We start from the raw sequence: 26,760 nt of genomic DNA on the forward strand, positions 1-26,760 counted from the left end.
GAATCTATTATTCTTTTATATTATTCTATCTATAATGTTACAATGTCAGATTTTCATGTTAAACGTGGCCAGAGCTTTAATAATGAGGTAGAGAAATCCCCATGAGCAAAAGATTTCCCAATGTTCTGAATGCTCCGCCTTCAATAGCTTTTTCCTACGGGTTTCTATGATTTTAGGCTGCTGCTGCTGTTTACATAGAACTACCTACATGCTAAGTCAGGGAAAGCTGTAATCTTGGCTGCCATTGTTAATTTCTCCCAATTTCTGGTCACGTTACTGCTAAAACATATCCAGTAGGGCTAAACGATTTGGGTTTTTTTTTGTGGTTTTTCTGCCAGATATTGGTATTCCGATTTTTATTTTAATTTTTAATTTTTTTTAAAAGTTTAGCTAAAGTTCAATATTCACTGTGTAACAGATAAAACATGTCATGGAGCATTATAAGATACCATCAACACTGCTCTATATTCTAATACAAGATAAGATATGAATTGCCAGCAATAACTGTTTTTCTTTTAATAAGCATGGAACATTGAACAGTCAACACAGAACATTTATCTGTCTATTTATTGAAGTTATAATAATAATAAAAACAATTCCAATGAAAAAAAACATCAGTACTTTCTGTAAACTGAAATTTTCTACCATGTTAATAAATTATAAACAAATTATGATAATTTGATTAATCGCGGTCTTCACGATTAGCTAATCGCATTCTTTCAAATCTCGATTTTGATTTGAAAACAATTAATTGTTCAGCTTTTGATGCTAAAAAGTGCTGCTTCATTCCATTACAATCTAACACTAACTACAAGTGGCTGCATGCTAACTCCAGGGAAACTTGTAATCTTGGCCGCTAATGTTGTTTAAATGGATCTCCAATTTCGGGTCACATTACTGCTGGAACACGTCCGGTTGTGTAGTATTTGGTTTAGAAGCCTTTATTTGTGATTTTTCACGGTGCAAAGTCCAAAAGTTGGACAGCAGCAGAGATTCCAGAGACACACTGGCCAATCAGAGCAGACTGGGCTCCTTCAGTAAAGAGACAGAGCGTCTCAGAATGAGGGTGAATACAGGTGCAGCAGCCATGGGCAGTGTGAGAAAAATACAGTGTTTTTTGAATATTAAATCATTTAAAATCAGAATCATGTAGAATCACAAAATCCAAGTATGAATCTGAAAACAGTATATAATGGGTCTCTTTTAAAAGGTTTTGGGCAAAATTGGGCAGCATGAGCAAAGCATACACAAAACTGCAACAAAATTCCTTCTTTTAGACCACGTGTCAAACTCAACCCCGCCCTCGCAGGTTTTGATCTGGCCCGCATATCAATTTAGGTTTACAATAAACTTTGGCCCACCTAAAAAAAAAGCCGGAAAACTGTTTTTCAAACTGCAACTACACAACACTTGGAGCAGAATTTGGTAGATTTGCCGACTTTGACACTCAGAACCAGAACCAGAGAGTTTTCGTTTTCGAGCTGGGAAACCGGTTTGTATGAGTCTGCTTTTAAAATGTCATTTCAGTTTTGCCTGATTTGCTAAACTCGAAGCTGGCTGAGGAACTTTTTTGATGACTTTTTTAGGGCTTTATGTCGATCAAACTGTAAGTGAGAAAGCTATATGAGACATGGAATCATAAAGTCAAAGATACAGTATTTGACTTTTTCAAAAATGCAAGCATGATGTGATTCTCATTTTCCAGTGTGGCCCTACATGACGTTGAGTTTGACTCCCCTGTTTTAGACCCACAGGAAACCCAACAGTAGGTGGGATTCAAGTATTTAGTTAGTACGTGAGGGAAGATCTAAGCTGTTGCCACAGTTGTGGAGGACATTCACAGTCTGTACATGGACTCCCTGGCAGTCAGTCTTAAATCAACTGGCTGTGGTGGACCTCAAAGGACTTTTTAAATGGAGTTGTGGTTAGTGAAGGTAGAGAAACAAGAGTGCCTTTGATATGGGGAAGTCATGGTTTCCTGTCAGGTTGTAGTTTTCTGCCATTTATCCAGCACTGCCCCCATGTGGAGGTCTGGTTTATTGCAGTATTTTGTTAAGGAGAGTAAAGGTGGCTAATGGAATATCATTGCTGAATTGATTGAGCCAATCAACAGAAGAAGAATCAACATGCATTTTGAAATTTGATTAATTGTGCATGCTGGTTCCAGCCTCTCAAATGTGAGGATTTGCAGTTATAAATTGTAATAATCATTTGTAGTTGTCCTTAATGCTACAAATTCGTCATTGTAAGCAACATTTAAATGCTGGAGCTGGTCGAGGTGGAACTATTTTTGAGGGAATAGTCTGTTTTGGGAAATACTCGTATTTGCTTTATTTGACGAGAATTATACCTCTTTCACACCAATGACCGGGGTCAGACCAGGGTTATCTGACTAGGGCTGGGCAATATATCAATGTTATATCGATATCGTGATATGAGACTAGATATCGTCTTAGATTTTGAATATCGTAATATGTCAAGTGTTGTCTTTTCCTGGTTTTAAAGGCTGCATTACAGTAAAGTGATGTCATTTTCTGAACCTACAAGACTGTTCTAGCTGTTCTATTATTTACCTTTACCCACTAAGTCATTAAGTCATTTCTGGAGATTATTTATTAAAAATCTCGTTGTGTTAATAACATTTTGTTAAAGTACCAATAGTCAACCATACAATATTGTCGCAATATTGACATATAGGTATTTGGTCAAGAATATCGTGATATTAGATTTTTTCTATATATCGCCCCGCTCTATATCTGACCCATGTTCAACCCCTTTTTTTGTCAATTCAAACCAAGCCAGTCAACACAGGTCGGTCCCTGGTCATGCTTATCAATTACCTCACATGGTGGAAATGGGCAGGGTTCATACGTCATATTCAGTTCCATCACGTGCTGGAAATGGGCGGGGTTTACATGTCATAATAGGCTCGTTGGAGATGAGCCAGGACTGCGCAGAATCGATCACCGGCGATCACCGCCCAGTTCATGCCGGTTAGATCTGTGTCCGACTTGATCCCGACTTGCTCTGATGTCATTCACACGTGGGCAACGCTAACCTCACGAGATCAAGGCGGCCGCAGGTTTGAGACGCTGTCAGCGCAGTTCTCAGCTGATCTAACAGCTGATTGGTTCAGAATCGACTCAACACGATGACATTTCATATAAACGTTTCATTTTTTTTTTTTTTTTGTCTGATTTGAATGTTTATTCTGTTAACAGAACACATGTAGTGTGGCTGACTAAATCTGTTCAGATTACAGATCATCTACAGTCTGTTGTTGATTAAAATCAGCAACAGATCTCATGTAGAGCATTTTAACAGCTACTCTGTCATAATAAAAACAACTGGAGACTGTGTACAAGCTGATATATGGGTCGGATAATATTTTAATTAATTGGAATTGGACCTAACAGGATGTGAGTGTTTCTATGACTTCCTGTTCAGCCTGAAGGCTGCTGGAGCAGGCGGTCTGACTTGACCGCGGGTTTACACGTCATATTCAGTGCACAGCTAAGTTGTGACGTACTCCAGTCCAGCTGAGAGAGAGATACATTTTTATTTTCTGATCTTTTTACAGGATTACGTTTTAAAGCACTTGTAATCCCTGCATTGCACTATTTTATGTCTTATAACATTCTCGTTTATTTTTTTACTTGTGATTTTCTACAAATTTAAGTAGTATTGTTGGAGGGAGGGACGCCCAATATCTTTATTGGCAATGACTGCTTCTGTAATTGTTGTACATTTGACAATAAATAACATGAAACTTGAAACAGTGTTTGTAACATTCCTGCTAAGATAGTTGGCAAACCGGCTCCATAGCACTCAGTACTCAAGTAAAGTAGACAGGTTGTAATGTCTTCATGGGTAGATTTGTTGTGTCTGCTAATGAACCACCTTAAACCTGTATCAATAAGCCCTGCGTCTCTCCTTTTTTTTTTTTTTTGGTCCTCCACAGCCGCTGTCCTCTGAGGAAAACTGTCCCAGCACCAACTCGAGTCAGTCAGACAGCCAGTACGGGTCCTCCCCAAGAGGCTGGTCTGAGGAGCTGGATGAACATGGACACACTCTCTACGTCTCGGAATACACACAGGAGAAGGTGCGCTCTATCCATTAACCAGCCAACTCCATCACAGTCGTCTTTGATACTTTAATTTCAGCTTCTGCATGTTATCTTAAATTCATCCCTGCAAAAAAAAAAAAAAACAAAGTTCATTGATCCCCCAAGGGGAATTTACATTTTAACGCTGTGTTAGTTTTTCTTTTTTTTTTTGGATCCTGACTAGTGTTTTTGTTCACAGTGGATAAAACATGTGGATGAACAAGGTCGGCCCTACTACTACAGCGCCGATGGATCCAGGTCAGAATGGGAACTGCCCAAGGTAAGGTTGTCCTATGAAGATATAAAGGGCTTTACATAAGTATAAACATACTAAACAAATAACACCGAAAATTTGAGAGGTTTTAAAAAGAGAGAGAGAAAAATAAAAAGCATCAAAGTTTAGGAATGACCAAGACAAAACCGAACTCCGGCACTCGCCGTGCCCACATTAAATGAGAAGACTACTTATGTGTAAATGATCCTACAAGCATTAGCTGTCCATGTGCCTTGTCTTCTCTTTCTATTATATTACATTTAAAAGTATAATATGCAGTATTTTACTACAAAAGAAACCCTTTTTAATATGCAGTTCCATTTTAAAATGTTCTTTGTTCATCAGTTGTGCCAAATCAGCATTAAGCCTGCCAACATCTCCCGAGCTCGCTCAGGTGGTGTTATATTTTTTTTTAAGGCAACGAGTACTAACCAATCAGAGGCAGAGTAGGGCGGCTCTTCGCAACATAAGGATGGGGAGAAAGATAATCACACTACCATAAATAACAGGCTGTGCTCCTGCCAATGGCTGTGAAAGAGTTAATTTGGTATGGGGATCGGAACATTTTCTAAAAATACTTTTGCACACCTTTTGCTAGCGTGCCATTGGTTGATCTACCAGGTGCCAATGTTGGCGTGGCTAAGGTTGCTCACCCCTGCTGTAGACTAATACAAAAGTGATCCCCCTCAGTCATCACGTACGACCCACTGCTAGTGTGTGGTGGTGTCTGTATCTGCAGGGACTCTGCCCTCTGCCTGGATTTATATTTTTCTGAGTGTGGGACGTTTATGGGTGCGTCAGAAAAGAGCCTTTGGGCCCCAAGTGGGTGTGTCACCCCCAGCCAATAGCAGGGTGTGCAGCCCAGTCTCATTCCCAGGTAGCGGCGCTTTGTCATGCCCCTTCGGTGTTTACCCGACTGCCCCAGACAGGATGAAGCTCTTTATTTACACATGCTCCTGTTATTGTAAGGGGATAAGTGTCTGGCGAGCAAACGCACGAGCCAAGTTTGAGTTGTACTCCTGGTGATAGACTATTCCAGGCTCTTTACCTGCTAATCTGGAGAGCTGATCAGAATGCAGCAGTCCATTCTCACAGTGTGTGGACAGTAGTGCGGACATGGCTACATTCAGTGGAGCAGTGGAGCGTTGAAGGAGATGCCTGGGCTGTAAGAGAAGTCCCTTTGTCCAATGGTGCTGTGGACGGTGAAAGGAGAGGTAGGGTAGGGGAGAGAGAAGCTACTGCAGGGTGTGCTAGAAGAACTCTGTGGAGTTTAAACCTGTAGCTCTCATCTCTTGTCTCTTGCAGTACAACATGTCCCCTCAGTCCGGCGAGGTTCCCAAGAGTCGCAGTCTGGAGAGGAAGCAGCAGGATCCCATCGTCCTCACCAAGTGGAGACACAGCACCTACGTCTTAGACCTCAACGACAAGGTAAGACGACGAAGACGGCAGGATAGAAATGGCGAGGACTAATGAGGATACACGGACTGTTGGGTCTGGTTGGTGTGGAAACAGGCACTGTTGTTGCTGCAGGTTTTCTGGCAGGCTTCCCGTCTGCTCTTTCCATTACCTGTCTTATTGGCAGTGATTGTAATCCCCGAGCACTAATGACCCTTTCAGCTTCAGTTTCAGAGAAACAAGCTTACGATGGCTAAACCTGTCTCTCTAATTTTGGAACCTTGACAAAGTAAGACAGGTCTTACTTACATGTGTATTAAACCAACATGTTGTGAATGTTATCAGACAGTGAAACGCCACTTTAGTTTTCCGTTTTGCATAAATCCCAGCTAGTTTCTGTACAGATTGAGGTTGCACGGAGCAAGGTAATTCTTTACAGCAGACAGCAGTTTCCATTTTTGTCGAACAGCGACCCCTAGAGCCGCTGTGGAGTTCTTGTATTTAACGTTACCTTTGCTGCTGTTTTAGCTCTCGCCAACAAGTGAAAGCCTGAGCGAGTGGGACTCCGGTTCCTCATACGGCCAGTTTCTCGTTGTCTTTTCCTTGACTCTTCCGACCGCGCTTTCTTCGGTTTCTCCGTCGACTCTGCCATGATTGACGTTTGAAATGCATGCTAGTGTCTTCCATAGAGGCTGCTTCTTATATGTTGTGACGTCGTGCCGTAAGGCAAGTCGTGATTCTCGCGAGATTTGGCGGGGCGCCACCTCTCAAACTTGCATTGCTGGTTTTGCCAGCAGCATTAAATCTAAGCATCTTATTTAGATTTGACTGTCTTTGTTTAGCTGCACTGCTTGAGCCCACCCAGTGATAGCCTACCATAGTCATACCTATGCAGAATGAGCCACTTTGATTGAATGCAGTTTGATTTTGGATACATGGAAACACTTTAGACGTTACCTAATATTAAACAACATTGTGTTATCTTTGACGACCCTTAAACACAGAGAAAACATGTCAACTGTGTGTTTAATGCTGTGCTCTGTTTTATTCATGCACAAATTATTGTTATTAGAGATGCACCGATCAATCGGCCGGTGACTGGATCGATTTTTCAGCCGATCAGTCTCAGATATAGCCAATTCTGTGGTGTCAGATTTTCACACGCGGGTTCAGGTCGCGCACACAGTGGCACAGACCATAAACCCACCATTGTCACACACACACACACACACACACACACCTTGTCAGACCCTCTTAGTGACTTTGTTTCTGAAAAGCAACTAGCGACAAATTTAGCCACTTCTTCAGACCATTGTTGGGAAGAAGCAAGACATATATTCAAATATATTATATAGTTATTAATTCCCAAGGATGCTAGTAATCACAGTGACCGTGTCTCTCCCTCTCCTCTTGCTCCATGTGCAGGCAGAAGGATTCAGGAGTGGGAGTTAATATAAAATAATACACACACGTTTACGTTCTTGCAAATGTACACTGATTCATAAATAGTTCTATATTATACATATAGGTATAGATAAATAAAATACATAGTTTTAGATAGATAATAGTTGACTCTATAATAGGTCTAAAAACACAGTAAAGGATCATATTTTCTTTTACATTCTCTTGTGATTTGTAAATGGCTCATTTGAGCATCTCTCTCTTTTTCTCTGGATCTTTGGATGTAGGTGTTGCTATAGCTTTTAAATATAATATAAGTTCTGTTCATTAATATGGAGCTCTTTTTTTTTTAAGGTTTCTTTTTTTGAGAGGTTATTTAATAGTCAATGTTTTCTTATGAACATACAATTCTATTTTCGATTAAAAGTTATAATAATGTCTGTGTGTGCTGCCAATTGTAGTTCTTAGAGGTCAGACCTTTAAACAATCAGGAATTAGAATTGACCAAGAAAATTACAATCTGTTCATTTCTATGAATTTAGAGGGCATAATGTATTAATGTGTACCCAACAGATTATTTTATAATTATTTTTATACTGCGTCACAAATGCCCATGTCTTTTTAACCTCCGTGCCCTCAGTTTGTACTGCAGGTTTCTCTATTAAAACATTTTAGTCACCAAGCCCAAGTTGACCCAACCCTGAGACATTATGCAACTTGTAAACTCAATGGAGTGCCTCTTTAATTTATAGTTTCAGATTTGTTTTTTACTATTCAATTTTCCCACATGTATTGTGTTTACACCAGTGTGTGTGTACCGTACATCATGCACTGTTAACTACCTGACATGACACCATGAAGAAATAACCCTTGAAAAACACCTTACAGTCATATTTGATTTGGTTGGAGTAAATGTTAAACTCTGTGGCATACATTTCAAGATAACTGGGAGGGGGCGTTTAAAGTACCCACCAAGTTTTAAAGGACATATATTGGAGGCTAACTGTGTGTGTGTGTGGGGGGGTTTCATTGCAGTTCTCTTTCAAACTCCGGCGGTTCACTTCCGACTCGCACAGGAGGAGATTCCATCTCTCTCTGTGCCGTGATAAAGTTGGTACCACGCAGAGCCTCTCGTCTCCGGCCTCTTCTCTAATCAACAGATGATCTGTATCGCCTCACTGCCACTGTGTCTTGTAGAATGACTTGTTAAATAGCTGTGGTAATATAACAATCAAAGCCATGCGTACACTCAATCAAAGATGTCTGATTTTGTTCTCACAGTGGATTGGATCAACAGGAAGGAAGCAGCGTCTTCGAATGACTCTAAACTCTAAATTAACTTTCATCAGAAGCTCAAACGCATGTTGTTTGCAAACTAAATCCTAACCCGATCCTTTGATGACTTCCACTAACCTCCAGCACAACCTTCCTGATCCATTTCCTTCCCCCTCACTGACCTCACACGGACTGTCTCCATGTGTCTCCTAGTTAGCCGGTAGCTGTTAGCGACTCACTATGTTGTGCCTCTTGTTGGTAGGAGTGTGCTCCGGTGCCCAAGCAGAGCTCTCCAGACTCTGACTCCTGCCCCTCATCTCCTAAGCACCCCTCGACCGTTAGTATTTCAGCTTGCACCGCACCGCACTTATCACCACCTTCCTACTTTCACCTGCATCCACATACAAACACGCCCTTCTCCTCATCTCCTCAACTCTCTGCCTGTATTGCATTTGGTTCCTCTCATCCACTGGTGGAATGTAACGAAGTACATTTACTCAAGTACTGTACTTCAGTACAAATTTGTGGTACATGTACTTCACTAGAGTCTTTTCTTTTCATTGCACTTTCTACTTCTACTCCGCTACATTTCAGAGAGAAATATTGTACTTTTTACTCCACTACATTCATCTGTTACAGCTTTAGTTACTAGTTACTTTACACATTAAGATTACTGCACACAAAACACATGTAATTCATAGAATAATAATGTTTTATTATAAACTAAACTACCCAACAGTATACAGGCCTACAAGTAAAGCTGGAAGGATTCCACCATTAATGGTTTCCAGTTTCTAAAATGTGAGGGTTTGTCTGCATTCAGTAATTTTACTTTTAATACTTTAAGTACATTTTCCTCATTATACTTGCATACTTTTACTTAAGTAACATTTTCAATGCAGGACTTTTTTACAGTGTGGTGTCAGTACTTTTACTTTAGTAAAGGATCTGAATACTTCTTCCACCACTGCGCTCATCTGCTGCATGCCACATCTAACACCATGCCTGAACATTTCAGCAAGCACGCAGCAATGAGGAACCTTTGCATCAGTGTGAGGGAGCCCTCTTCTGGGGATATTTGGGCAAAACATCAAGCAGCACAGCCACTTCCAGCCTCCAGCATTGTCCCATTTGCTTCTCCAGCTTCAGCGTGTGTGTTTGGACAAATGTGTGTTTCCGTGCATGTGTTCTAGCAGCTTCTTACTCGCGTCTGTGTCTCCTCAGCCCTCGGAGAAGTGTGGAGTCCTCAATGTCACCAAAATCACAGAGAATGGAAAGAAAGTCAGGTAGGAATCTTTAACGGCTCCACATGAAAATGACTTATTATTCTTTAAATCCTGACGAGCTTTTAAAAGAGTTTGTCTTTGTGTTATTGTGACGTACAGGAAGAACTGGACCTCCTCGTGGACAGTGCTGCAGGGTTCCTCCCTGCTCTTCGCAAAGGGTCAGGGGGCCAGCACCAGCTGGGTACGTATCCCATCAGCCGCAAGAGGCCCAAGTTTCAGAGCTTTTTTATTTTTATTTTAGCATTCCATTCATCTCTGTGTTATTTCTTTCTTCCGCATTTCTGCATAGTCACCAGTCGCCTGTGCTGTGGGATTTGTCATCCTCTGTTCATTGCTTTTGTTCCTCTCCTCTCTCCTTCCTGAAGTCGTACTACCGCAGTGGCTCCATCCCTGAACTGCTCCTCACTCTCCTTAGCAACTGGAAGCGCTCAGTCAAGCCCCGTCCTGCTGTCTCCTATGTGAACTGTAGTCCTGTGCAGACTGCCGCTGTATGTTCCTTCTCTCTGCATGCGTCGCTGCTCCTGCCTGTCTTTCATTCTTTCATTCACTCCTGCTTTAGCTGACTGGGATTGTGTGTGTTGATGTGTTTCTCTCTCTCTCTCTGTGTGTGGGTGTGGGTAGGTGTGTGTCTCTGTGTGTGGGTGGGTGTGTTAGGGCTGCACAATATATTGTTTCCCCATCGTCGTCGCAATATCAACTGGTGCAATAAACATCACGAAAAGCTGCGACATATCGTGAAAGACTCTTTTTTTAGTGTTGCGTTTTACTTTCAATTCAATGTTCAGTTTGTTCAATAAAAGAAAGCTGGAAATGATTTCCTTTCATTTGATTTAAATTCAACAAGCAATTTGTTGTATTTTAGCAAAATACTGGAAGCAGGAGAACTGAGTACACTTAAATCTGTTTATTTATCGCAAGTAATACTGTTATCGTGATATTCAAAACATTATTGCATATTTTCCTCAAATTGTGCAGCCCTAGTGTGTGTGTGTTTGTGCGTGGAGCTTGATTTAGCAGATCTACCTAATGTTAAAAAGTTGCACTAACCAATATTTTTATATTAACAATGGATCAAATGACTATGTATAATGTGAAGATGGTTGTTATAATGAATCCACAGACACTTTAAACTGATTTTGCAGTTCCCCTCAGCTCAAAGTCTTAGTTTTACAGCCCAAAACTTTACTATTTTAGTTTAGCCTCGTCTCACCACTGTCACTTAAATAATTACAATTTAGCATATCCCAAAAAAAATGTCATTACTATCAACTTAATTGCGGTTGAACAAAGAAACTGTGATTACGTAAAGAAAATGTATTATTTATGTAATAGTTGTTACAGGCCTACTTGGTAGAGACCAAATCGGAGCTACAAGGAGTGTGAATATTGGACTTACATTACATCACATTACATGTAATTTAGTTGAAGATTTTATCCAAAGCGACTTTCAATTTCTATGTATCAGAGGTCGCACACCTCTGGAGCAACTAGGGGTTAAGTGTCTTGCTCAGAGACACATTGGTTGGTGTATCGCAGTGGGAATTGAACCCAGATCTCCCATCAGGTGGAAAAAACACAACTCCAAATGCATGCTAATGTCGCTCTGTGTCTGCTGGATTTGTTGAGGCAACAGTTGGCTCACATCTTCACCATAACAACTTTATAAGATGATAATAAGCCAGTGTTGTGTTTACAGCTTGATTTGGTTTCCTCAAGTGGCAAACAAATGAGTGAATGGAGGTTTGAGTTGGATGGGCAGATGAAAGGTTGTGAAGTAGAAAGTCTCTGTGTTGAATGACTTTTAAATGCCAAATAGCAGAGAGATGACAGGAGAGACAGATGGGGAAAGACATGCAACTCCCCATTACCAGTGTCTCACTCCAAATCATGTCCATTAAGATTCCTTCAAAGGTCTGTGTGATAACCTGGAAGAACAGCAGCGCACTGGTCTGAAGTCAGATTTCACAACTTGCACTTTTAATGACATTAAACAATAACGGTGGGGCTGAAACACAAACTAAAAAGAATTATCATTCAGCATTGTATGGATTTAACATGTATCACAAAAATTCATAATGTTCTGATTGAAAATCACAAGTTTCCCAAGAAAGTCATTGAAATGGCTTGAGTTTTATTTATTAAGACTCTAACCAAATGTCTGTTACTTAATATGCTAATAATCATCTAACAGTGTTTTTGCTTTTCTTGTAACACAATACTAAAGATGTGTGTGTATCCATGAAGAGTTCCAAAACGAGTTTCAAATTGTGACCTGCTTTCAAAAGCACTGAGCATGTCGGGCACAAGTTCCCTTCCCAGAAAGTTTCTCAGTTGTTAACATGAACACAAAACTCCTCCTTCAACAAAGACGCGTCCCTTTGTGTCATCTTTGTGTCAGACGAGGACTCTCACACTGTTTTCGTTGATTCCAGAAGTTTGGGAGCAACCAGTCGAAGCCCGAGTTCACTGTTGATCTGCGAGGGGGGGCGGTGGATTGGGCATCCAAGGACAAGTCCAGCAAGAAACACGTCATCGAGGTACAGAATGCCACTGATCTGCTGTCAGGTTTCACTGCACTTTGGCCGTTTTAATGTGGTCAATAGTAGAGTATCGCTTTTTTTTTTTTATATATATATATATTTGTATATTATATTTTCTGTTTATGTGTTACCGCCAACGACGACTACATCATATCTGTTTCCAGTAAAACCGAAGATAATACATGTTATGTTCTTCTTATCTTCAATGTGTAAATTACTTTTTTTTTCACAAATAGGCCTATTTATATAATTTATTAAAATGTTAGATTCATGTTGATGAATATTTTAAGACATATATTCATTTTTGAAAAAAAATAATTTTGTAAACATAATTTGGCGGCCCCCCTGCACTAACTCTGAGGACCCCTAGGGGTCACAGACCCCCTGTTGAATATCTCTGAAATAAATGTGTTGCTACTTCTTAGAAAACAATCAGTTTTTAGAAATGTCTCATGATATATTGTCTCCAGAAGTGTATTATTCAACTTTAGTTTTTTGTCAAATAAGCAGGGATGCACCGAATCCAGATTTTTTGGGGTTCGGCCGAATACCGAATCCACTGGTTAAGATTCTGCCGAAACCGAATACCAAATCCTCCTCCCAGCCTCAGTCCATTAACACCAATTGCTGCATGAATGGCTTTGACTCGTGGGTGATCTGAGGCCCACTGTTTGTCCGGTGTAGGGCTAAGCTGGTAATTGTCGTCTGGTTAACACCAGTTTTTAGCCGTGACTGTCCTTCCTTTGCCGTACCTGAAGTTGCTGCATTCTGGCTGCTGTCTGTAGATTCCTTCATGCACAACTCGTATTCTTTCGGATGTTTCATACCAAATGTTGTAACAGCAGCCATGTTGTGTATTGTTTAGGGTCCTCGCCACCACCAGACAAATCAGCATTGCAAATTGAACATGTAGCTGGACTTGAACGGCCTTCTTTTGACTGAAAGTACTGCCAAACAACACTGTTTCTGCTCACCAGTTCCATTTTCACTTTCTCACAGCCTACTGCATTGAACACTCCACCTACGTAAACACCTTCCTGTAATCAACGGTGCCATCATTACGTTGACCAGCGTAGAGTGCGTAGTGCAAGGGTAGGGTTCAGTGGAAAAAAATTCTACCGTCGTCGTCGTCGTCGTCGTCAAAAAGCCCAATATTCAGCCGAATCCTGGATTCGGTGCATCCCTGCAAATAAGGAAAAAAAAATCACAATACTTGATATTATCAAATCGCAATACTTCTATAATCAAAATAAATGAAAATCGCAATACAAATGGAATTGGCGCCCATGCATTATGAAAGAATGGAATGGGGAAAGAGGCATATGGTCCCAGCCCTAGTCCATAGTAATGTTGACTTTTCCTCCCCCCAGCTGAAGACTCGTCAAGGGACAGAGCTGCTGATCCAGTCAGAGATCGACAGCGTCATCAACGACTGGTACCGGGCCCTCACAGAGACCATCAGCACACATGTGAGGAGACCTCTTTCATTAGCAAAACCATCTATTCACAAGTTTTACTTTGAAACTTCTGTTTACTTCTGTTTGTTTTTTTTAACCTGGACCTTATTTTCCTACGTATTGTGTCTAACTGACTGATGGTTACAACAATCTCTGAAATTGGTCCATTATTAAGCAAGATCGTTGCAGTCAACAGCAGCGATACAAGCTACATTGTAACGTCAATGGCAATTGCGCACCTTCCCTTTACGTCCACAAAAAGTGCTGTTTTACCACTGACAGGCTCAGATTATTGTTCTAAGTGTCTGCTAACGTTATAGAAAGGATCACTACAGAGATGGACCTTTTTGTTAAAGTAAGATCTTTTTTCTTCAACATGAAACAGCCCCAAATTCCATTAAAATAATCAGTAATTTTATCATCGTAAAACACACTTCATTCAAAGTCGACAGAAACAAAATAAAACAACCAAAAGCCATCTTGGCTCGTCTGTCCGCTGTTCCGACAATCATCACTCTGGTTTGCTTGAAATAAACCCTTAATTCACCCATTTACATGTCTTTACATAATGTTGTCAGACATTTAGAATAATAATCCAAGCCTGAATGTATCTGAATGATACATCTGTCTTAAATCTGAATCCAACGCTACATATCTGTGTCTCCTATCCAGGCCTGGGAGTCAGACGAGGCCATTGAGGAGGACATGCCCGAGTCTCCAGGAGCTGAGAAACAGGACAAGGAGAAAGACCACCGGGACTCCAAGAAGAACAGAGGTGAGACTGGCGGACATACTGTACCAACAACATACTGTACATTTGTTTATTGTTAGTGTCTTTAACAAATGCATTCATAAAAGACACACCAAATAGTTGGAAATGTGAGACTTCATGTCCTATGGTCCTGTGATGAAGTCGTTTGGACCAGGATACATGATAACCTATGTCTGATTGCTGTGACCCAGGTTCCATTCAGCCCAAGATTATTTGTTCTGGGTGATGGATCAATCCTAAACAGGATGGATAAGCACATAAGAAGCTGGGTCCAGACTAGTTGAATGATAGCCAGACAGATTCTTTTAAGAGGATGGAAGAATGAAGGGCTGCCGTCTATCCAGGAGTGGGCTTGTTGTGAGATGGCTAGGGTTTGCTGGATTGGATGTCTATACTAGAAAATGGGGAAAGAGCCATAACTTTCTGGAGGGCTCCTAAGAAGCTATTTGCTGTGGAGAGGCGTATACTATGTGCTTATTGTTTTAATCACATGTACATAATCTGATTATTTGGTTTACAGTTGTCTGTTTTTTGTTTACTTTTTTTGTTATTGTCTTGAATATTAAAGGTGCTCTAAGTGATGTCACACGTTTTTTAGGCTACAAACATTTTTTTGGTCACATACAGCAAACATCTCCTCACTACCCGCTAGCAGCCTGTCCCCTGAACACACTGTAAAAAAACATCTCCTCACTACCCGCTATCTGCCTGTCCTCTGAACACACTGTAAAAAAACTGTTCATGTTGTGAGCTGTATGTTTTATTTTTAAACAAAAAAACGCAATCCATTCATATTGTGCCGGTCTTCCTCAGTGATGAAGACGTCTGTGAGTATGGACTCATCAGACCAGAAGAAAACCAGGTTGAAGCTCAAGAAGTTCCTGACCCGTCGACCCACCTATCAGGCTGTCCGAGACAAGGGATACATCAAAGGTATTCGGACAGAAGACCGCGCTTTGCCAATCATTTCCCAAATGTGGCTTGGTGCCACTGTTTGAACAATGTAACCGCAGTCCTCGGTCACCTTCCACTGGACAGATGAAAGAACTAAAAACGGATGTGTTTGTTGATTCACAGATCAGGTGTTTGGCTGCAGCCTGAGCAGTCTGTGCCAGCGGGAGAACACATCAGTACCCAACTTTGTCACCATGTGCATCGACCATGTGGAGAACACAGGTATGAGCAGTGCTGTAATCTAACAAAGCACAAATACTTTGTTATTGTACTTAAGTAGAATTTGCACGTATCTGTACTTTACTTCGTTATTTCATTTCTGGGAACCTCCACTTTTACTCCACTACATTTCATCTAAGCATCTTCATAACTTGCAAGAAATGTTTGTGTACGTTGGAGTGAAAAAAGAAATGTAAATTCTGTTTCTGAAGTCATTATGGAAAGAATCCCTACAAAGACAGACCTTTCAGTTAAAATCCTTTGTTTAACCAGAAACAGCCACACTTGCCAGACTCCATTTAAATAAACAATACATTTAGCATGTATTATTTTCTGCATATTTTCACATGTAGATGGGCGAATTAAGGGTTTATTTCAACCACGACGTTCCACTTCCGGGCCGGATGTCTGTTACCTTCCTCTTTCTTTGTGTTGGCGTTCTAAACTCCGGTGGATTTATGAGGGTTATGGTTAAATCTAGACCGCTACTACTACTACTACTACTACTACTACTACTACTACTACTACTACTACTACTACTACTAGCTTCTACACGGATGTATTATACATCCAGGATCTACAATATTGCCCCTCCTTCTATTATGACCAAAAGGATTGATTTACACACATTTGATAGCCGCATTCCTCTCAAGGAACTCCGTTTATTATATAGTTATATTAATTTTATTATACTACCAGATAATAGGCTACACACTATTGATATAAATGGATAACGTGGAAACAGATTTTTTAGTCTTTTAAGTCTTTACTGCTGCTAACTTCAGTCAAAAACCGTCTCTGATCCAGTGTATCACAGATCCTGTAGATCATCTGTAATATATCTGCCTGTTTTACACTCTTTAACCAGCAGGGCGCGCTGTGAACCCTTTTGAGAACCGCTTTGCTGGAAAGCTTCAATGCTTTGTGAGGCTGAATCTCGCCATCACTACTTTAAACCACATCACACCATTTTATTCTCAGCAGACGGCCACTGTGCAGCGTCTAGGACATATCTCTGCCCATCGTCTGTGCAGTGTGTCTGGCATCAGCAAACATAGACAGCCCTATATGTCGAATCGCAGGGGAGGCTGTTCAGCCTGGGGACTCAGTGATTTCACACAAAGCAATTTCCCCTTTCCCTTTTTTAAATTTCCATACATATTTGATGAATACTTGCATGTTGATGGTCAGCTAGATGTCAGCTGTAGTGCTTGCAGTGTGCTCAACGGCATCTTTACTTAACAGAGGACACAAGTGGATGCAAGGAGATTCATTCAGCCTTTATTTAAACTTGAAAGATTATCGAGGGGCGGCCCTCATCTACAGTGAGCAATGACATTGAGTACAAACACAACACAGAAAAGAATACACCATCATACGGAAGGTAAAAGATAGGGGTGTGACGAGACGCTTACTCGACGAGACGAGACACATCACGAGATTGGGTTCACGAGAACGAGACGAGACGAGATTTTAACATTTTTTTTAAAGAAATCCTCAATGATGAAATATATGAATGGAAAATAGTTTTTTTATTCAACTGAAAAATCACAAAATGCAAAACAATTTAGGTGCCTTTTGAAATCAACTATTAATGATGAATGTTATTTAACTTTTTTTTTACTATTTTAATGAATCATATGCAGTAAAGGACATGCAAACACTGCAAAATGTTTTGTATAAAATCTACCAACTGGCTTCTGCCCTGTGAAATCTAACTCCTTTCCACAAATCAAACATAAAAAAATAAACAGTATAAATAAAATAAATGTGTAAACAACAGAAAATGTTTAAATGCAAACAGTAAGTGTATCAATAACCAAAGTACTGCTCTCTCAAAACTACAAGTGCAAACAGAAACTATTTTTTTCTATAAGATAAACTACACAGAACAGCCTTGTTATTTTTCAAGAATATAAGCATGTCGACTATTTCTGGCAGCAGTTGAGACCTTTGGGCAGTAACTATGTCTCCTGCAGTAGAAAAAACACACTCACTTGGAACTGAGGTAGCAGGGATGGAAAGGTATGCTTTGGCAAGTGGAGACAGCAAAGGATATTGTTGCCGAAATCCGACATTTTCCACCACAGAAAATGGCCTCATATCAGCTGCAATGAAAACGCCTATGTCCCTCGTTATTGCCGTGGCTCTTGCACTTACCGGTGGCAGAGATGCAAAGGCTTTTAGAGTTGTTTGGCCTTTTAATGTTTTCGTCGCGGGTGCTGTAGTTGGTAGAGAGCTGTGGTGGTGCTGTAAGTGTTTTTGCATAGTGCTCGTGTTAGCCGCGGTATCGGCATTTTTTTTACAATATTTACATATTGTGTTCGTCTTGTCTGTCACTCTTTCGCCGTTTATTATTTCCGCAGGAAAACCAAAATGTTTGCACACAAATTATTTAAAAGTGGCAGGGGGATCTTCAATAGTAATTTCACGCTCCATCACGCTGACATCACATCGCCTCACGAGACAACTTTTCACCTCGACGAGAAGTCTAGTCACGTTTTAATCTCGCGAGATCTCGTAAAACGAGATCTCGTCACACCCTTAAAAAAAAACTGTTGATGAATAAAATTTGATAAATAAGTTAGGATAATACGGCTACAAAATAAAGTACGGTGATGTAAAGCAAGTACACGTAGAAGTTTGCAGGTCTAAAGCCAGATTTCTAAATTGTCCAAAAGGCACAAGTGCGTTGATTTTAAGAAAGTGCTGTAATTTGTTCCAGGACTCAAGGGCACTCAAGTTAAGCTCGTGGGACATGAAACAAAAGGCAGTCAGCAGAGCCGGTGTTTTCCCTAGCTATGCCCAAGACTTGTGACTTTGTGGGATTCTGTGTCTCGTTGTAGTCAGGTTGCGTCTCTTTTTGGTAGTTTTGTGTCTCTTTTTCACATAATTTTGCACCGTTTTTATCACCATATTTGCGTTTTCTTTGGGGTTGTTTGTGTCCATTTTTGATAGTTTTGCGTCTCTTTTTAACATCATTTTGGACCGTTATCATCACTATATCTGTGTCTGAAACGTTGAAAAAGCTAGAGCAGTTAAATAAATAGCTCTCAAAAAGACAAAAACTTAAAGCTAAAGAAGTCCGACTACAATCATTAGATCTGAGAAAAGTCTTTAAGTTACATTCATTTGGCTTAGGTGCTGCTCCAAACGGCTCGGGTGCTGCACCTAAACCTTTTTAAAGGCAGGGAAAACCCTGTGAGCGAGTCTGATAGTGTCCCAATTCAAACCATTTGATTGGTCAATCTTTGTCGGTGCTGTCTGTTTGAGGTCAGCTTGGCATGTCAGGACCAACGGTGTTCTCATTTCCACTCACTGCTTTCATCCCTTTGTCCCTCTTCTCATCCTTGTCCTGCAGGTCTCAGTATTGACGGCTTATACAGAGTGAGCGGGAACCTGGCAGTGATCCAGAAGCTCCGCTTTGCTGTAAATCATGGTAGGACTCCTGTCTGCCGGCTGACCACTGAAAAGACTGTCATAAATAATATGTAAGACTGGGGATCTTGCAGGGTCACACGTTACAAGACTACAACTGGATTCGTTTTGAAAGATTGAACCAAGCTTTAAAGGAAAGTCTGCAGATGTTCTGTTCTGCCGTACATGCAGATGAATGTACTCCAGTACCTGGAGGTCTGTGTTTATCCGCCGGTTAAACTCCCCTTGGATGACTCGCTTCAGAAGGGTTGAAAATCTGAAACTTCCCCTCTTTAGCATTTAGCTTAGCATGGCGCCAAAGCAACCATAAACACCACTGGCTCTAGCCAGTTTGCTGCTTCCTGTTTGGTGCTGGAGGGAGCGCACCCATTGGTTGTTGACAATGTTCATGTGATTTAACTTCACTACCAAGACTTAAAACCTACGATAATATCAAACACGTTTGATTTTGTCTGAACGTCAAGATGTGAAAAAGACCGATTGGACTGAGTGTTATGACCACATTACACCAAACAATGGAGACGACGGGAGCGCGCCCACTCTAGCAAGACTCATGATTTTATTCTGATATTGGAAATTAGTCTGAGACAGTTAGGGCTGGGTACCGAATTCAATACTTTTTAGGCACCAATCGAATTGCGTCTAAAGTATCGAGTATCAAAGAATGCCTTGTCATTGAATACCCAATTTCAATACCTAAGGATCTCATCAGAGTCAGTGAGCCAATAAGCACGCAGCATGCTTCTACCAAGATCTAATAATGTCTGTGATTGGCTGTCTAATGTTATACGTCGCAGAAGTATGCAGGAAGAACTCTAAATTACAGAGACGGGGCTCATGAGTAGGAGTTGAAAAATAAATAAAAAGATTTGCGCCGTAATGTGTAATTTATTTTTGTTAAAATGGATTTTATAAATTTGGTATAGAAAAACTTATCGTTCAGGAACCAGTATCAAAGTCACAGTATTTGTATCGGTACCGGCATCGACATTTTTTTAACCATAGCCAGCGCTTGAAAAGTTGTTTGGTGTAAGGTTGGCATAAAATCTAAAGTCTAAAACACTGCTCTTTTTATAGAATGTAAATAGTTTTATTTCAAACAACATACAAAAAAAATACTTAAAATACAAGACCGTATTTCACTTCAACAAAAAGCAAGAATAAGCTAAATAAATAAATTCTCATGTCTAAAAAAGGAGTAGGAAGAAGCAAAATGCTTTTCAGGTCCTATCCTTTTTTTGAAATGTTGAAAATGGTTGTTTTCAATAAACAACCATACAGCCCTATAACTGAAAACATCGTCAACATCTAAAAAAACATTTGCAGATCAATTAATGGATCAAGTTACTATTCCATAAGTTTCTTAATTAAATATTTTGTTCATGTATTATCCTTAATGTACGGTCCATTCAGTATATTTATCAAGCACAATTAGCTTCTTAATAGATCAGAACAAAACTGAAACAAGTTAATACAATATTCATTTATAGAGGATGATACAGTTCACATCTGTGGGACATTAGTCTATATCCACATCCTTTAACTTCCAGGATTGTTCAGGTGCCGCCGTAAATTCTGCCTTATGTCCTTCTTTTCCGCCGGATGTCCGTCCCCTTCCTCTTTCTCTGTGTTGGTGTTCTAAACTCCGGTGGATTTGTGAGGACTATGGTTAACTGCTCCTCAGATCTCTGCAGGGTAAATACAGACAGCTAGCTAGACTATCTGTCCAATCGGAGTTTTCTCTCGCACGATGAAAACTAATTTTGAACGTACACACGTTCCATCAAAACAAGTTCCTTCCAGAGGCTATTTAGCAGAGGCACCGTGACACCGTCCGGTGCTTAGCACTGCCCAAGACGATTGTGATTGGTTTAAAGAAATGCCAATAAACCAGAGCACATTTTTCCTCCCATCCTGGAATGCTGTGTGGACTAGCCAGACCCTCTTCCGCAGCGCTGTGAAGGAAGGTCTGGCAAAGCGAGACTAGTGGGACATATACTGACCTGTTACACACCGGTAACATCCTTCTTTTCTCCATCCCCCTGTCTTGTTTGTCTTCCCTCCCTCAATCAGATGAGAAGGTGGATCTGAACGACAGTAAGTGGGAGGACATCCATGTCACCACGGGAGCTCTCAAGATGTTCTTCAGGGAGCTTCCCGAGCCTCTCTTCACATACGGGTCCTTTGACGACTTTGTTGACGCCATCAGTGAGTGACTTGATTCAACTGTGTCAAAGTGCCACTATTCAGACGAGGCATTTAGAGTGCCTTGTCATAGGGCCCCTAGTTCAGCCACAAGATGGTGCTCTGCACATGTGCATTCAACGACTGCTTGTTTTTCTGCTTCAGAATGCTCTGACTACAAGCAGCGAGTGAATTCAATCAAAGACTTGATAAAGAAGTTGCCAAAACCCAACCACGACACAATGCAAGGCCTCTTTAAACACCTGCGGAGGTAAGAAAACCGCACACTCACACTATTAATAATCTCTTTCATTAACACAATGAGAAACACTTTTATATATTATCTCCAGAAATAAGAACTGCTTATCAACAATATTATTATATCTTAATTACATACTTTCTTTGTCAAGTCAACTTTATGTCAATTCTGCAATATGTGCCAGATGTACAGCAATTGAAAATGCACTTCTCTCCGACCCACGGTGCAATAAGGACATGTAGGACAGGTATAATATATAAAAGATCAGAAACATATACAAATAGAGATAAAAAAGACAAGTAATATTTACAAATAAGATAAGAAGTGTTTACAATAAAAAAAGATAATATGTACAATACAGTAAAAATTCTATGAGAACCCTTTTACTGAGACTGCAATTTATAAAACTGTAGTCCTCCTATGTCATGTGCGTTGAACTTCAATACTTTTTAAATACAGTCCACAATGTGCATGTAGCATTTAGGGTTGGGCGGTAATACGATATACCGCAGGGTCTTAAAAATAACATCGGTATTGGTTTTAATACCGTCATAAAAAAAAAATACAATGCGCTTATATAGGAGACAAGGATTAAATATGAAATATAATTTATGTAATTATGTGTGGTTGTCATCACGTGACAGTGTGGAGGAAAAGTAGTTTTTTTGTAAGTTGTTATGTTATTATTGTTTCAGTATTAGTGTTTGGTATTCAGTTTCTGAACGGTCCACAAGCCAACAGTTTGATGACGCCATCTGAGCCTTACGTCATCATTTTTAATTAGTCACGGTAATACTGTATACCGCGGTGAAATATGGAGGAGGTTTGACAGTATCAAAATTTGGATACCGCCCAACCCTAGTAGCGTTGCATTTTGACTATATTTTACTTTGGCAAATTTCTTTCAACAAACACAGTGATGTAGTTCACAACTACATTTTAACATTTTAAAAGACCCTGAAAAGGCACCAAATTAATTTGTCTCATTGGAGTTTCTAGGAACCTATATTCATATTGGAAATTAATTTATTTGAAATAGGGACAATGCACAAATAAACATGAAACTTGTTAAACAAGAGAATATGTCTTGGGCCAGGTTATAGCAACAATTGCTAATTTCCACCTGTAGTCCCTGGGCAGGTATGACAAATTTAAAACAAAACAAAACAATTTACAATTTTAAATAGAAATATCACAAAACTATATATAAATGACATGATGTGCATATTAATTAAGAACAAACAGTTTAGTAAAAACAGGGGCGCCATCAGCCCACTCACTCTCTCTTTCTCTCCCCTCCCATCACACACACTGAAACAATTTATCAGCAGCTTAGGCCCGTTAGAGTACATTCAACTCCAGATATTCATTCATACAAGGATACACACACACACACACACACACACACACACACAGACACACACATTCACACTCACATGCACACACACACCCACATAAATACAGTATCCTATATATGTGAGCAAACTTGTTTACTCAACAACCAACTCTTTGTTAGGCATGAGAAGGTGTGAGAATTTGTACATAAAATATGTTCCGTGGGGAGGGCATTCCACTGCCTCATGGCAACACATGAGAAAGAGGAACTCCCAAATTGGGTAAAACCCAATTTGGGTTTTACATTGTGGGATGCTACACTCCCCCCTTGTAACGCTTCGAGTTGTTCGCACTGTTATTTCGGAGCAGAGTGTTACAAACCTTTTCAGAGGGGGAGCAGTAGCACTGTATATGTACATACTGTATGTACAGTGTACAAAAACTGTGCAAAGGCCATCACATCATATAATATTAAATTGATCAGTCACTAAATAAGAATGGGTAACTACCCCCATCCAATTAATTTAAACAGCAAAGGGAATATTTAGCGGTGAACGGCCTCTGCAACAGCCCCGTTTTCACACTTCCTGTGCACTTGTTTCACGTCCAGTGGCGTTTTTGTAGTTCACAAAGAGACTGTTGGACAACGCCAAGAGAGTTACTGTAAATATAGGAATGGACACAGTTTAACTGACTTATCCTGTGACATGATGCTGATTCCTTTACTGATCTTCATTGGACAATGTTATGATATGGTCCGCTGATATGGCTTTGATTTGGCTATGGGTGCGCAAGCTCCTAAACACCTTCCCACGCACCCATCTGCTTTACTTTGACAACATCCAACACAACTCTGACTATGTTCAGATTACCCTCGAACTCTACACTTTCATGCACTGGGATCATAAATGGCACCGATGATATCTTACCAACTCCGGTCTAAATCTGTGTGTTTACCTTTCCTCCGACTGATCAGCCTGTGGGCAAACACAAACTCCAGCCAGGTTTAACGTGTATTCTTAGCCCACTGGAGCCACTGGCAATATCATATGTTCACAATGACATTTGCCTAGGTTTCCAATTTGCATTTATATGGCGCCGTGTTTGCTGTAATTCAGTACCTATGAAGTGGTGTTTCTTGAGGGAATTTATAGCGTGACATTCAGTGTATGGAGGTCTACGTACATCAGCGGGCGGATTTAATCTTCCTTTTTTTTCCTCTCCCTTCCATGAATATGTTATTGTTTTGTGCATCTGCATGCAAGGATGTAGATTCTATTTAAAAAGGCTATTATGCTCTAGCCGGGAGCGTTGAGCGCGGTTGCAGGGTGTGCCTCAGTGCTTGATCCCAGGCCCTAAAGATGTGTGGAAGACCGTAATGTTGTTTTTCTAGATGAAACCCTGAGGCTGCACTCAATTGTCTACAACAACAACGCTTACTTAAAGCCGTTTATGACCCATTCCATCTTAAAATCTCTTCCCTCTCCCCCACTCCCCAGGGTGATTGACCACGGGGAGGCCAACCGCATGACCACCCAGAGCGTGGCCATCGTGTTTGGACCCACGCTGCTCCGGCCCGAGACTGAGACGGGCAACATCGCGGTCCACATGGTCTACCAGAACCAGATAGTGGAGCTCATACTGCTCGAGTATGAAAGCATCTTCGGCAGGTAGAAGGCACCCACTCAAAATAGGGATGCTGGGCTTTTTCAAAACACAGACTTCTCTCTCTCTCTCTCTCTCTCTCTCTCTCTCTCTCTCTCTCTCTCTCTCTCTCTCTCTCTCTCTCTCTCTCTTTTATTTCTTTCTCTCTTTTCTTTGACTGAACTGAACATTGCTGTGGACCAAGCAGTCGTGGGAGAAAAATCTAATTTAACCTTTATTGACAGGACAGTTTATGGAAGTGTTGCACTTATAGGTTTGGAGATAAAAAAAACAAAAGAAAAAAAGAAAAGGTGTACAGATTTCACCCGCTTTTTCAGTTGCCATTCCTGCTGCGAGTAGCAGGCCGGACAATGGACAGCGTTTGAGAGTGATGACGTGTGGACGTCCGTGTGATTTGGTGGATTCAAGCATTCAGGTGTGTTCACATACACTGGATCCCTGTGGCCAGTAAATTTCCAACTGTGGAACTCTTCGCCTTGTGGTGGAAGCCGAACAGACTGCATTGGCGTTAACCAGCCCAAACCGGCAACCTCATCACCTCGCCGAAGGATACGAGCTGAATCTGAACCGAAGAGGTTCTTCTGTGTCGTGGAGCTTTGTCTGTGGTGTACAAGCCCTGTGTGGTTATGGATCAGGTGGGGAAAAAAAATAATAATCAGTGTTATGTTAACAGACTGTCTTTTGGCACTTGGATGAACTGGATCGTGTTCCCAACTTACCTTAGCGACACCATCACCACCCCTCCCTCACCCCCCACACTCTTCCCACCCCCCACCCCCACCCTTTTACCAGTGTTAACCATTAACCCTGTGACATGAGCGTCCTGTGACTTGAATGATGGAGGACAAGCCCTGTGTGTGTGTGTGTGTGTGTGTGTGTGTGTGTGTGTGTGTGTGTGTGTGTGTGTGTGTGTGTGTGTGTGTGTGTGTGTGTGTGTGTGTGTGTGTGTGTGTGTGTGTGTGTGTGTGTGTGTGTGTGTGTGAGTGAATTAACCTAAATGGAATAAAACCTGAGCAGAAGCATCCTCGTCTTGCCACTTTGTACAAACTGTGTGTTGTGTAGTCTTGCGTGCTTTGGTCAAGTTTCCGTGAAGCTGCCGGCAGTCATTGTTTTATGGTTATGGTTTCTTCAGTGGCAGGAAACGTCACCGAGGTCCTGGCGTTACTGGAAAAAAAACAAAAACAAAGTGGATTTGTGGGGACTGCAATGTTACCAATTTTTACATGAATTGTCTCGGACTGTCGGTTTGATGACCCTTCTCTTCACCTAAGCTAATATTAAAGAGTATTCAGAGAAGGGAAAACTGTACTGAAAATATTTCAAAGGTTGATGAATGGGAGCGTATGGTTGTTAAAATGCAAAGGTGAGCCTTTAAAAAACCTCTCAAAGCATATTTACAGTGACCGAAACTAGTTGTTAAAATGTGTTATAGTGACTGAGGTATGTATGCTTTGATGGTGAACTAGTGAAAGATGATTTTGATTTTTTTTTTTTTGTAAATTTGAATTAAAACGTGACAATACACGGATTGTGGAGAAAAAACACACGATCGACTGTTACTTTTCTTTGAAGGTGTACCTGGAGTGTTTGCGCATGGTCAGCTGCACATTTTGAATGTAATTTTCAGGCTAACTGCTGTTTGTGAAACTGCTATATCTAATAAAAAAAAGACAAACTAAATGTTGAAAGTGTGTATTCTCTGTCAGCGTGTGGAGTTCAATGTTCACGGTGGATGGAGACAATAACGAGGCGAGTCTGCTGTTTAACCTTCAATCAACTAAAGCTTCACCTTTCCCTCGACTTTAATTACTGAATTGAATTAATCTACTCAACGCTGATATCCTGGTTATTGAATTGAGTGATTAAGCTTTCACGTCTCAATCAATTATATTCCTACCTGTTAATTATGAAATGAACTGCGGTATATTTCTGGAGATTTCTCAAATGCAGCACAACCTCTGCCGCGCGGCTTCCATTAATCTGATTTCTCCATTCTTTGAAGGCTTTTTTTGTCATTACTCCGCAGGTCAAACGTGGCTGCAGACCTGAAGGGTGTGGATTAATTGATGTCTAATTAGGTAATTGCCGCGGTGCCAGTTTTGATTAAGAAGCGCGAGGTGGAGCATGTGCTGAGCAAAGCTGCTTGCTGCAGGCGGCGCTGAGCAAAAACCCGGTTTAGCTTTCCCTTTTATTTTTACTGC

The 26,760-nt window shown here is 40.8% G+C and overlaps 1 protein-coding gene across 8 annotated transcripts in view; it reads left to right on the forward strand.

Moving 5' to 3' along the window:
- The window catches only part of arhgap12b (Rho GTPase activating protein 12b), an 80,552-nt gene extending 55,083 nt beyond the window's left edge, over nt 1-25,469 (forward strand). For 2 of the 8 annotated variants that reach the window (XM_028569245.1, XM_028569252.1), the window contains 17 exons: nt 3,962-4,102; nt 4,305-4,385; nt 5,685-5,807; nt 8,713-8,787; nt 9,675-9,736; nt 9,836-9,917; nt 10,102-10,224; nt 12,169-12,273; nt 13,647-13,745; nt 14,406-14,508; nt 15,319-15,438; nt 15,583-15,681; nt 19,040-19,117; nt 21,190-21,324; nt 21,466-21,571; nt 24,394-24,564; nt 24,877-25,469. In XM_028569245.1, the coding sequence (XP_028425046.1) occupies nt 3,962-4,102; nt 4,305-4,385; nt 5,685-5,807; nt 8,713-8,787; nt 9,675-9,736; nt 9,836-9,917; nt 10,102-10,224; nt 12,169-12,273; nt 13,647-13,745; nt 14,406-14,508; nt 15,319-15,438; nt 15,583-15,681; nt 19,040-19,117; nt 21,190-21,324; nt 21,466-21,571; nt 24,394-24,564; nt 24,877-24,898 (1,725 nt within the window). In that variant the 3' untranslated portion in view covers nt 24,899-25,469. Of the gene's footprint in view, nt 1-3,961; nt 4,103-4,304; nt 4,386-5,684; nt 5,808-8,712; nt 8,788-9,674; nt 9,737-9,835; nt 9,918-10,101; nt 10,225-12,168; nt 12,274-13,646; nt 13,746-14,405; nt 14,509-15,318; nt 15,439-15,582; nt 15,682-19,039; nt 19,118-21,189; nt 21,325-21,465; nt 21,572-24,393 lie in introns of all 8 variants that reach the window. The other 6 variants (XM_028569246.1, XM_028569248.1, XM_028569249.1 and 3 more) reach the window with 6 other exon arrangements.
- Nucleotides 25,470-26,760: the final 1,291 nt, after the last annotated feature.

The sequence above is a fragment of the Perca flavescens genome, chromosome 22 (genome assembly GCF_004354835.1).
Source record: "Perca flavescens isolate YP-PL-M2 chromosome 22, PFLA_1.0, whole genome shotgun sequence".
Taxonomy (NCBI): domain Eukaryota; kingdom Metazoa; phylum Chordata; class Actinopteri; order Perciformes; family Percidae; genus Perca; species Perca flavescens.